The 13523-nt window shown below is 34.4% G+C and overlaps 2 protein-coding genes across 2 annotated transcripts in view; one reads left to right on the top strand and one right to left on the bottom strand.

The window, feature by feature from the left end:
* The window catches only part of LOC140754136 (ankyrin repeat domain-containing protein 55-like), a 109813-nt gene that overhangs the window by 64654 nt on the left and 31636 nt on the right, over window positions 1–13523 (top strand). The gene's annotated exons all lie outside the window — the stretch shown is intronic.
* Window positions 1383–4068, bottom strand: LOC140754069 (uncharacterized). Its single transcript, XM_073088981.1, has 5 exons — window positions 3917–4068; window positions 3354–3482; window positions 2606–2714; window positions 1907–2070; window positions 1383–1492 (listed from the first exon to the last, which is right to left on the bottom strand). Exons 1-5 carry the CDS (start codon window positions 3954–3956, stop codon window positions 1383–1385), a joined length of 552 nt encoding a protein of 183 aa, XP_072945082.1. The 5' UTR covers window positions 3957–4068.

Genomic DNA, 13523 nt, shown 5'->3' on the forward strand with positions numbered 1-13523 from the left:
ACATCTTTTTGTAGTCCAACTGTAATGATGAAATAATGAAACGCAATACGTTGAGATTATGTCGTTGACTCATTTTTAGAAACTTCAATCGTCAGGTTTGATATAAAGTGAAAATTGAAAGCTGGTAGAACCAATATGGTTCGTTGGCTACTTTTAGTGTACAGCAGCTCTTTCGTTTTAGGGGAGGTACGTGAATGCCGCCTGCCTAGATATATATTTATAACCTCACGCACAAAGACTCTTAAGCTCCCAGACCCGGAAATTTAATAAAAAATCATCATTTCGATGATTACCTGGGTACTAGAGAATCAAACATCATTTCCATGAAAAGGAAATCACGTAAGGATTGTCATACAATTGAGTAACTAAAGTAAAAGTTAAGAAGCAGCGTTAGCATGGTGGTTAAGAAACTCGGCCTCTTGATCGAGAGGTCCGAGGTTCAAATCCCAGGCACGCACCTCTGATTTTTCAAAGTTATGTGCGTATTAGAAATTAATTATTACTTGCTAAACAGTGAAGGAAAACATCGTGAGGAAACCTGCATACCTGAGAGATTTATAAAAAAAAACTCAAAGATATGTCAAGTCTACCAATACACACTTGGCCAGCGCGGTGGACTATGGCCTAATCCTTCTCATTAAGAGAGGAGACCCGTGCCCAGCAGTGGGACAGTAATGGGTTGATGATGATGAAGATACGTTGTATAACTTACATTCGCTCTAACATAAAATTCGTTGCAATCCCCATTTTCAACATAATTCATTTTGATCAGTTCTTTCTGGAGCTCTCCACTTTCTGCAAATGTTATGACAGTATTTGGCGACGTATTCCAAAATTATTTTTCATAATTTAATTGTTAGCAGATAGAATAAATGAGGCTGTTAGAACAAGAGCAGCCTAACTACAAAAAACGATTTACAATATGGAGAAAAATGAAAGTGTGTAGTCCGCTTTGAAGTTGTTGAGAGGAGGTGTAGTCATACAATTTACTATGGCGACGCGATTCGTTTCTATATTCAGAGCGGACTAGCAGTTTTACGCGGACAATACAACGTTTTTAAATTACGAAAATACAGATAGGTCAAAAATCATTCAAATGCAGTTAGGCCACTCTGGTTCTAGCAGCCTCAAATGTAGTTAATTGTATCAGGCGTTACTTTGCGGAAATCCATGCTATCGTTAAGTCTTAACGATTAACCGTCGTAGAGTCAACTTACCCTGATGATGCTCCGTTTTGGAGCGAAACACGTGTTGGTGGTGGTATGTATGGAGGTGTATATTTTTAATTGTTTGCATCTGCACGGATCCTTTGTGGGAGGGAGGGTGTTACATACTGCATGGTGCATCATCATATAGCATCAAATGCATAGTTTTATAAAAATCTACAATATTTCTGTAAGTTTAAAATACAAACCGTCAGTCATCCTTACAGCGTACAAGTCCGAATATACTCCAGCTCCTTTTACAGGCAAGCAGATTGGCAACACGGGCGCTGGAGCAAAAATTAACGTCGCATTGGTTAAATGCTTAATATAAAATATGGTTTACATAGATCAAAATTTACTAATAAAATAACAAAAATGTTGATCATCCTATAGCCATCTTCTCTTTGATCATATAATTTTAATGTGACCGAGCTTATTGTAGTCTGATGTCGGAGGCACCACCGTAATACATATATTATATGTAACCTAATAACAGTGCTACCATGTTTTGGTTTGAAGAAAGTTGAAAAGGAAACATACTTATCCAAGGCAATCCTGACCTGACCTGACAAGGCCACTTTGACTTAAGGGGTAACAATTACAGATGTCCATGGGCTTCTACTGCAGCCCCCTATCAGATGGATCAGTCTCGTTTGCTAGTTTTATATTACAAAACGAAAAAATGCCCATTTTTGTTTTACCAGCAACATCACCGACACCAGTTTCCCCTTGCGTGGAGAGCTGCAGCAGCGCCAGGCTAGCGAATGTCTCCCCGTCGTGGAACTCGGAATGCAAGTAGTAATCGAACACGTCCATTATGTACTTCAATGATTCCCGCTGCCATACAATGAATTTTGTATTGTTCCTGAAATTTTCCATCTTTGTACATAAAAAAAAAGTCTTCTGTATGTTTGGATCAAACGATTAAATGGATTAGTATGTAATGGGTCTGAAGTTCTGTATATAACCTAACGTATAGTTATGTCCTGAAATTCCCACGAGAATAGGAACTACATTTTTTTTTACTACACTATAATCATTTCTTTTTCTCTTATTTATTTACAAACGGATAATAGCAACGAAGCCTGATCTTATATAGTGACTGCCACTTATGGATCCGTAACCGCCTTCAAATAGGACAAATATCGGCGAACAAGTCGCCGAATACTTCGGCTACGAATACGCCCACAAATCTTCTCTTTTCAGGTAACATAGATCTTTCAAGTTTTAATACGGAGGCCGTACGTATATGGCTTTGAAACCTTTACTTCATGCCAAAAAACCAACACTGCGCATGTATTCTTGGCGAGCATCGATTTCACCCGAATAAGTTATAAGTCGTGCTTATTCGTCTGTACTCGGCGAGTATAAATGTGGTGTAAAGATTGTGAGGTACATACGTTAAAGCTTCAGTTTGTATCTTGGAGATGTCTTCAGCGGGTGCGATGGCGTACGCTGGATGGATCAGCACTCCCGTAGTTATTGCGAACCTGGTCTTGCCGCCAAGGTCTGATAATTGAAACATACCCTACATTATGGCAAATATTTTTTTACATACGTCACAGAGAAAGAATGCATGCAAACAGAAATGAAGTTTCTCTTCACATTATTCTTTGGTATTTTGTAGTTCGATGATATTTTTATAGAAGTTCATCACACTTTTTGCAACGAAAATGAAAAACGTTGATGATAAATTCATATTCATATGCTTTGTATTTAAAGAAGTAGGTATTCTTATTTCCGAATTATGGTACAAAGTGATACAGTTGATATATAATTTTATTTGATTTTAGATAAATCTGTATTTGAAGTAGATTAATTACTATTAGAAAGTTTTTATCACATTAGATACGTGAACATTAATATTCTGTATACATTTCTCCATATAATTTCAAAGGAAGTGTTCACCATTGAAGTCCCCTTGTGATTTGGTTAAAGTTCCATAGTTCTGAAAACGTTTTTTTTATAATATAGGAGTAACACACGAGCATGCAATCGACCTGCTGGTTTTACACACTTACCAACAGGTTTCCATGCACATCTGTCAGACAACCCAGATAGAATTAGATGCGCCGCTTCCCCTGAGGACTAAGCTGGAACGCCTCGAAAAATTTCTCCGTTTGATGGTATTAAAACAGTAAGACTTACAAAAGCTATGCTGCACTACTCCAATCCAGGGGAACCGGCCGATATCCGGCACCTTGCCCTCCGGCGTTTTCTGGTCCTCATCCGCTGAGCATCGGATGCTGTCCCACGATATACTTGATGCAAGATTACCTGCTCAGTAATAAAGAAAAAAATTACTCAACATTATATACTCGTACTTGTAACTGAAGTACTTCGCTTATATTTATTAGCATATGGGTTTTATATAATATTATTTAAGGTTTTTCATGATGTAATGCAAAAAGTCAATATGACGTTTTCATAAGAAAAATATCAATTTCATAACATATGAGCCTGCAATGGGTATACTATATGGTGTTTTAAACCGTTGCTTTCAGAGGCTACTTTTTAAGTTTTTTTCAAAAACGGTCGAAATGATTCAGGAGTTATCCATAAATACGCCTATGCTCTAAATTTTTCACTTTAACATTTTACTATCAGGAAATTCAAGGATTCAAATTTCGAATCCTTAGCGGAAGACATACATTTTAGAATCAATTGGGCTTTTACGCATATACGAAATTCCTATTAACTGTAATACTTACAAAAACATAAAGTTATTAACACTATCGCGTTACATTCCATGATGATCACAGAAATGACATAACAATTAACGTCTTATTACTTGTTCTTCATCTACATTTGAATGTCTCTCTAGTTTCTAATACCGTACTATTACTACGAGCACTTTCTTTGATCGCCGACTAATGAATGATACGAATTACTGAATGAAGCATCATTCAGTAAGTACAATTGTTTCAAAATACTACAGTTTGGTTTTAAAACAACCTGCTAGCGTGTTACCACTAGATCAGTTCGCACGGTAATGTTTACGGCTGATTTCCTGGACTACTAATTATTTGATATGCGTGTGAGTGATAAAATAATTAACACATAATTTGCCAAATTGAATCTGAATTTAAAATTTAGTGCGTTCATCATTGTAAGATGTGGATATGTAATTATAATGACAAACATAACATAATAACCGACTGTTTCTATAATCATGTAGTGGAATATCATGTGGTTCGACTCCGGCGGCACCAACGCCACTGATAATTCTACCTCATAACAGCTATGTTAAGCGCTGCTGTGTTCTGGTTTAAAGGGTCAGGTAAGGGAGACATATTTTTCCGAGGCGTAATACTGCGTAATTTACATAATAAATAAATAATTATTTTAAATATTTTAGGGACATTTTAGCACGGAGACGTGGCAAAATTTTTTTACGCAACTATTTCAATTCTCAAAACTGGGCACATTTTCTTGTTAGGAGTGAGTAATCTTTACTAATCTATGACAAATAATGACCACTCACAAAATTTTGTGAAAAGGTTCTATTTTATCCTTTGAAAATATTTGATTTTAGTTTCTGACGGAATAGGGGGAACAAAGTTTTAGTAGGGGTCAATAATAATTTATTAAATTATCCCAAAGCTTTGTCTACATTCTGATTCGCTAAGACCAAAACGAGAAATAAGAAAATCAGCTGCCACAGCTGCAAAACATACAACAAAACTCAAAACGAAAAGGAAATCCAAACCGCCGTTCTCTTTTAATGCCTCAGCAAACGTTATATTAGTTCTCAAATAATGGCCATTGCACGCTCTCTCCAAAACAAACAGAAACCCATACAACGGCTTTAACGAACAAACTCCATATTCAATGCCTTTATGACACCATGCTTTACCTCACACGCGATTTTAAACCCTATCTTTACAAACTACAGTTCAAATTTCAGAGAGAATAGAGAATTTCATTTCATAGAACAGATATGATGGCCAGAGAAAATGGAAATAAGCAAATTGGTTGTTCCGATCTCGTGAATAGAAACATGGTACTAAATATTAACGGCGTAATTGTTTTATCGGCGTAAATTAATTTTTGTTACGTATCTAACAAGATTAACTATTGGCAGAATTCAATGTTATGTACGTACGGAGGTGTAAGTTATAACGAAATATGATTGATTTGAATTTAAAAGGTTTTCGTAGGTGATAATAACCGCCCTACGGTGTGGCGAGCGTCAAGCTCACCTGGGTGGAGCCCGACGTGGCAACGCGCTAAGAGGACTCCGGTTGCGTTCCTTTTGAGCCCTCTACGCAGCGCCGAGGACGGCCACCGGGGGGGTTTTAGTGCGGTAAGAATCCCACATAACCCTGCGTCGCTCCCACGGCACCGGGTACCTTTTGAAGGATTCCCCGTCGTGAAAAAAAAAAGGTGATAATAAATGTATACCTATGTAGTCCATATTTTCTCTTCGATCATTATTTCTGTTATAATTTATATCTAAAGTATAGTAAGTTATTTTCTTTTTCTTTCCAGTATCTGATAAAGTACCTGAAATAAAAGTCCTCCTTTAGAGGTTTTTTTGCCGTCCCGAAAAACGTGCCGTCCGATGCCGACCGCCCTCTACATCCCGGCACGCTTTGCCTCTGAAATAGCAGCACAAAGTAACGAGATGTGAATTCAGTGTAGCCCTTGGGAACAGCCATAAAAATAATTACTTAAGCTTCTTTGAAACCTAAAAAAGGGATACACAAATTCTCCGTATTCTTACGTAGTGTAGGTGGATGCGAGGGCGGGCCCTAGCTTACAAATCGAACCCCCGTGTTATGACAGATTGCCTGTCGAGAGGTTTATTAATTCCCTTTTTCACAATCCCTCATGCATTTTAATATTTAAATGAATGTAAACCGCCCGTGGGGAGACTGACTCGCTATTAATTATGAGCGTATTCTGTTCCTGCCAGGGTAATTAATGTACCGATGTAAAGTAATTGGTACACGGGAATTGTGGTGTAATTGGTGCAGGGGACTGATTGTGCTCGCCTCTGTTATTGGCCAATTTGTTTGATTGCTTCACTACTGAGTTTTGTGTCTGCAAAATTAAGTGATTTATGCGTAATTTGCGGACAGAATAGAACGCTATTACTGAGGCTAAGGCGTCGTTTTATGACATATAAATAGCAAATAAACATGCATTCCAACCGCAAGCAACCATAATTTACTCCAGAATTAGAATCCTTCCCTTGACTATTAAATTGAAACGCCTCATAAAAGTTTATCTTAACACATTATTCAAATTGGCTCATAACAGCGCTTAATACTGCTGCAGATAATAACTGCAGGGTCAAACTATATACAAAAAGTTTTGTCTGTGTCTCCTACTTATTATTTATTTAAGTCTTATATTAATATAGCTCCTGTATCCTTTACACCGTAATTTTAATGTGACGCGATGAACTTTAAGTGTGATAAAAGTTTGTGATTTTGGAGCAGCACGTCTTGACGCTCATTAACGAATCCCTGATCACGACTTGGTCTGTTGAGAGCACCGCAGTGAATGGGTTTATAGATCTTAGGATAAAAAAAAATTAAAACAAATAGGGTCGCACCGCCAGAAAAGTTAGGGCCGAAACAAAACGTAGATGATCGATTTTTCTTGTCTTGTGTTTTGATTGCTTTTGTAGAGTTTGATGTTTGTAAATTAAATTCTATTTTTATTCCATAAACTTTTTTATGTCCTGGAATGTCTAGTTGTATGTTCTAAACTACTAGCATAAACTCTATTTAACTACATTTTTCGAGCCGTAGTTGTCATGTGAAGCGATGAACTTTTTTGTGATTTGACTGGAAAAGTAGCACGTCCTGACGCTCATTAACGAATCCCGGATCACGACTTGGTCTGTCGAGAGTACCGCAGTGAATGGGTTAATTGATCTTAGGGTCGCGACGCCAGAGCAATTAGGGAACAAAACAAAACACGAATGATCTATTTTTTATTGTCTTTCTTTTGTTTTGAACACGTTGCATATATGTACACTTGTAAATTCTATAATTAATTCCCAGTGTTGAGTAAGTATCTGACCTTATTTCTAGAGGAATGGAATGGAATTTTCTTGAATGTGGTAGAACCCTTTGTGATTCGACTCCCATTTCTGCCTATTAACAGCAGTGCTGTTAATAAATAAAAAAAATATATCAAAATATTACAAAATTATGACACTACGGATGAATTATGACCGGACTCTACCAAAGAGAACCATTACAAGTGAAAACTAGTATTTCATATGATTTATACTATGTTATATTTGAACTTATACATACATATTGGATCTCGTTAGCGGGTCGCCGTTCTCGAAGTAGATCCGATAGTGGGCAACGCGGGTGAATAGGTTAATTGATCCCTTCCTACACCGACCAGGGCTGCCACTTTTAAAGGAAACAACCAGTAACGGAGAAATAATATTTATGTCGATTACGTTGAAATTATCGATTCGATTTCTATTTCACTAAAAATGTTTTATGGAATTTTGTGTCTCTTGTTGCATACACATTTAAATGTTGTTAAAATTTTCCTTTTTATTTTTAACTCATTACAAAATTTTATTTTAAAAGAAATAGTCTATTAATTTTAGAAATAGTCATATTTTATTTGAAAAGAACTTTTAACTTACTTTTGTACGTAATTATGTAATTTTAATATGTCTCAAAGTATAGTCACTTTGAGAGTTTTACTTATCATTATACGGATGCGAATTGTATTATTATTATTTTTTATGTTTTTATTATTATTTCTTAATTCCATAAGTTTTTGAAATGTGCCAAGATTAATATAAAAAATACCACAACCTAGTGTACATTTTTTTATACTATAGGAGTAGTAGACGAGCATGCAGTCCACCTGATGGTAAGTGGCTTCTGCCGCCCATGGACATCTGTTATCAACCCCAGATAGGATGAGATATTCCTACCTAAAGTCGGCCACACATGCGCCGCTACCCTGAGAACTAAGCTGGAACGCGTGGAAAAGTATATCTCCCTTACCGAACCCTTCAAACCAGAACACAGCAGCGCTTAACACTGCTGTTATGAGGCGAAAATAGGTGTGATGGTGGTACCACAAAGGGGCACCACCTTCTAAATTTAAATGACAGACTTACATGTGTGTTCATGTAATTTCTCTATAATAAATTACAATGTGACTATTTGTACAGGTACTGGACTAATAAATTATATTTATTCGTACAGTTATTCAATTTTTTTTTTTAAATATATTTATTCGTACATTTATTCATTTTTTTTTTCTTTAAACAATGTGACAAATTCAATTTTTTTTTTAAATATATTTATTCGTACATTTATTCAATTGGTTGGGTTAGGTTAGGTTAGGTTAGGTTTTTTTTTTTTTTAATTTATTTATTCGTATATTTTTTCAATTGGTTAGGTTAGGTTAGGTTAGGTTAGGTTTTTTTTTTGTTTTTTTCTTTTTTTTTTTAAATATATTTATTCGTACATTTATTCAATTGGTTAGGTTAGGTTAGGTTAGGTTAGGTTTTTTTTTTTTATTTTTTTAATCGTATATTTTTTCAATTGGTTAGGTTAGGTTAGGTTAGGTTAGGTTAGGTTTTTTTTTGTTTTTTTCTTTTTTTTTTAAAATATATTTATTCGTACATTTATTCAATTGGTTAGGTTAGGTTAGGTTAGGTTAGGGTTTTTTTTTTTAAAGATATTAAAAAAAAACATTTCAAAAAAAATTTTTTTGTACTTTTTTTGAGATTTCTCAAAATCTACCGGTTCGAATCGGATAATAATAAATTGTTTGTCCAGTACCCGTATTAATAATTATAAATTATTCGTACGGTAACCGTATTAATAGACTCAGCCAATAAATAAAGGTTGATATGAAATCACCTATAGTTTTATATGCAGGTTAATTCGACATTAAAACAATATTTTATTTAACAGCTGCAACTTCGGGGCAGTCGTCATGTTAGGTTTCCCGTTATGGTAACAGGTAGTTGTACGACCGCCAGCGAAGTATAATAATGTCCAGTATTTTCAAAGTAAAACGTCTTTGTTATAACTAGGTAAATTAAGGTAGCTATGTAAACTATGTAATTATTTAGATTTTTTAAATATTATGTGTAAATAAGTAAGCTAACACGTACGGACAAGCTTTTCGTCTTCTTAAAAAGCGCTAAAGCTCATTAACGTACCACTCCACTTCACTATAAATTTTATACTATAAATTATATTTGAAAACATATTAAAGTGAAGTTAGTAATAAGTCGTAAATTGAATTCGTTTATTTTTACTATTAACCTACTTCTTAATTAAACTAACTGTATACACCAAAATACTTTACTCACAGAAACCACCACAAAAACCACTTTGTCGCATTTCTGAACATTTCACCCTTTAATTATTTTTATTCTATATTCCTCGCTTCATCCGTGGTGATAAAACAAGCGTCTAAACCTAAACCTAGCCAAACAAAGGCAACGTACTAATGTGAATAGCAAACGGAACGCTGAACGTTCCTTTTGTTATACGTTTTCCGGACCAGAGCTGGATTATTTAACCATTAAGCAAATTTGTTTTACCAATTTGAAGGTAATTTGAACGGAATCATCAAATTGTTTTAACAGTGAGCATGTTCAGAAGACATTAGTGATGTGTATGTTAAATGATTTTAAACTTAATTTTAAGACTTATTGTTGTTGAAAATTCTCAAAATTAGAAATAATGTTATGAGAGAATTACATAAATAGTTAATAGACATGATAACCGATCATTTATTTAACCAATAATCATGTTACCTACATAAGGTTCAGTTCGCACTAGAACTAATCAAATTATCTTATATTAATATATTGAACAATAAAATACAATACCTTACAATACTATACCCTTTGCTACATTGTGGGTACCTAATACCATATTCATATACTTGACAAAGTGGCTTATACTCTAAAAAGATAATATGTCATTTATTTTAGATGACGAAGGCAAATGGCATAAGAAACTTTCTTAAAAAATACTAATTGTTATCATACAATGATATTACATATTTGTAATATTATAATTACGTTTTAATTATATTCGTCCTTGTATCATGCAATAGTAATTATTCCCGATATCAAATTCTCACCAGCATCATGGTGACCATGGAAAAGTTACCATAATCACACATCCCCCACGCCCCCACGGCATACCACTCTGACACACATCATACACGTTTAATATCCAAAACCATTAATTACTAGGCGGCTGACCGCTTATAAATTATACTATTCCATTAGAAGATACACTTCTTGATTGACGGACAGAGGCACATTAAATTAGCTCTATCATTTTAATATGTAGAGTCATCTCGGAAACGGACACTGTTTGAAATGTCAGACATTTATTCTTTTAGAATGCATTTTAAAAAAATTAGGCTTAAATATCGATAACTTCATTATTTAACAATGTAATGTTGGAAACAATGTTAGCTTGAAAAGTTAGAAAGGTACACCCATCATTTCGATCAGTCATTTCGATCGGGGATGTACAAATGAATAGCAGATTTGCGTTTCAGTAGAAGAGTATGAATGCCGACCAAGTTATGTATTATTATGTGGCCGCAGCTTCAGATAGAATCCCTATGGAGTTGGTTACTGATGTCCATGGATGGCAGTGGTCACTTATAGTCCGCGTAAATCTGCTGGTCCGCTCTGAATATAGAAATGAATCGCGTCGCCATAGCAAATTGTATGACTACACGTGCTCGCAACAACTTCAGAACGGACTAGCAGTTTGGCGCGAACTATACCACCACGTAAACTGCATGTTCCTTTGATACTTCAATCTTATAAAAATATCTATGGCTATGAATAAAAACTTAAATCTTGAAACAGGTAATACAGATTTAAAAATCAATTTATTTTAAACAGTTTTTTGTTAAAATACATAAATCTATAAACTATTACAATATATCACTCCGGTCGTTTCACCCACGCCATTATCTCATTTTTATTGCATTTTGACGTATCAAAATCTCCAGTTTGTAATAAATTCATAAAATGGTCAAAACTAATATCGTAAAATCGGAGACGCTCAATTAAGTTATAAATTAGACTCGACTTTTATTCCGCTTTCCTGTTTCATTCTCTTAAATACTCTACACTGTGTAAGCTCTTACGTTGTTGTGTTATATTAATTAATCTTTTTACATAATAGTATTAAAATACAGGATATTGCTGTCCAATTAGAGACGTGTTAAATGCTTCTATGTCCCGGTTTGAATGGTATGCTAAGGCAGACATACTTATGCGAGGTGTTCCAACTTCCTAGTAGTGTAGTGTAGTCAATCTGCTAGTATATCCCAATCATATCCAGGGTTGATTTTAGTCAGACGGCAGTGAGTACTTCCTTTTAGGTGAATTGCATTTCCGTTGACTTCTGTAATTTCTCAAAAGCCAAAAGCTGAAGGATTTTTAATCTGATGCGGAAACACGGGTAACGGACTCGACAAATTAGAAACGTTTGTTAAAACAAAAATAAGCCAAACTAAAGTAACATTTCTAAAACTTTTATACATCTCATAAAACAAATTAAAAAAATACAGATATAGTTTAATTTTAAAAGTAGATATATCAGTCTACAGACATTCAAGAATTTATCGAAAAACGTGTTACATTTGTGTTATTTATAAGCGTAAAGTCTAGAATTTATATGACACGGACACTTGTGTGGCAACTTCGCAACTTCGCAAATTATGCATTCTGCAAACGCAATGGGTACAAGGTCGTGCTCACGAATTTTGTGTTTTCAAAACCTGATCAAGTGTTTTTTCATTCAATAACCTGTGTTGTGACCATAGATGTAACACTAAATTGATCGCTTGAAGATAACATATTTTACCTATATTTTTTCCCCTATTTATTTTCAACATTTAATTGTAGTTATACTCTGCACTTCTTTGAATTATTTATATTATGTATTTTCAGTTTAATATCAGGCTACTTATTTTGAGAAATGTTTGTAAAAATTAACACTTAATTTTAATAGTGTAAGAAAATGTATTATTCTTTCGTATTTCATCAACTAGTCTCATTTTTCTAACAATAAAATACAACCAATAATGTAACAAGAATAAAGTATTATTTTATATAGGGTCAAAGCCGTATTACAGGGTTTCACAACCTTGTCAAACTCAACAAGCAAACTTGACAAAACCTTGGGGCCACACCAAATCACACATGTATCTATAAACCCCAAGTATGTGGTATAAATATTAGTCTGCACATTTAATCTAATAACACTTCAATATAACACTGTATTTCTAAATAAACACTTAAAATATCTCATTTTTGCTTCTCCAAGGTTTACCATCCTTGACTGGCAGCTCCATTAACAAGACTTTATCAGTTTATCTCTTTATTTATGACTTAGGCAATAAAATATCGAAATAAAACATAGGCATTGTGTTGTCTCCAATATTTTATGATTATGGGCGCTTGTAAAGTTGTTGCGCCCACGCAGACGACCATGGCTTGATAGGTGTTTCCGCAATGTAAGTATCTTTTATTTTTTCGTACGTTAGCCCATACGAAAGGCAAGCTAGGTGACAGGTTTTATCCAGGAAGTCTTGGAGACAATTGGCAGGGAAGCATAAGTGTATTAAAAATGAAAATAAGAATTTTAGTTGAATTACAAACGTTCAAATGTTTTCGTCTCTTCTTTAAATTATGCCTTACACACGACAATCATAGTATATCATTTCAATTTTGGTTTCATTAATCATTGCATCAATAGTTGCATAAATATAAGGAATATAAACATATTACAAGTTACGCAATTATCCGTTGCTCTCAAACACATTATAATTATGTCTCAGCCCAATACAGATTTTAAAGCATAATAAATTACTATCACGACTTCATCTAACATTAAAATGTTAAGAACTTGTTTTGTGTAAGCTTACACGCGTTCGAATCCCACGCATTTAACGTTTTACCTTTTAAAGTAAAAATTGGTTTGTCCCACAATAACATAATTTACTAAGTTCATAAATCACGTAATATATTTCACTCCAAACATAGAAACAAATCATTAACCTCTCCCCTTATAAATTCCCGGTTGTAATGAAATGGTATTTTAATTCCCGTTCTGCAGCGAAGGGTTACACCTAATACGGAAAGCGGTTACGTCCATAGAATAGATAAGAAGTAGACATTCCATACATAATTTATATTTATTCGCATTTGAAATTGTAGCCTAATCAGGTCAGCGTTTTCTTATTGCAAATTCAAAGTAAGATAGATGAGAAGTGTCAAATAAAAAAATATCTGCTGTCACAATTATTTTATTAAACTATTACATC

The sequence above is a fragment of the Epargyreus clarus genome, unplaced genomic scaffold (assembly GCF_041222505.1).
Source record: "Epargyreus clarus isolate Ecla_fem2 unplaced genomic scaffold, WU_Ecla_fem_2.2 ptg000027l, whole genome shotgun sequence".
Classification (NCBI taxonomy): Eukaryota; Metazoa; Arthropoda; class Insecta; order Lepidoptera; family Hesperiidae; genus Epargyreus; species Epargyreus clarus.

Bases quoted from the DNA above. Each gene is read 5' to 3' on its own strand.
- LOC140754069 (XM_073088981.1), bottom strand. From the start codon at position 3,956: ATGGAATGTAACGCGATAGTGTTAATAACTTTATGTTTTT. The intron at 2,715-3,353 runs GTAAGTCTTACT...TTCAATTATCAG, and splicing joins AGTAGTGCAGCATAGCTTTT to ACCTTGGCGGCAAGACCAGG. The intron at 2,071-2,605 runs GTATGTACCTCA...GGAAAATTTCAG, and splicing joins ATACAAACTGAAGCTTTAAC to GAACAATACAAAATTCATTG.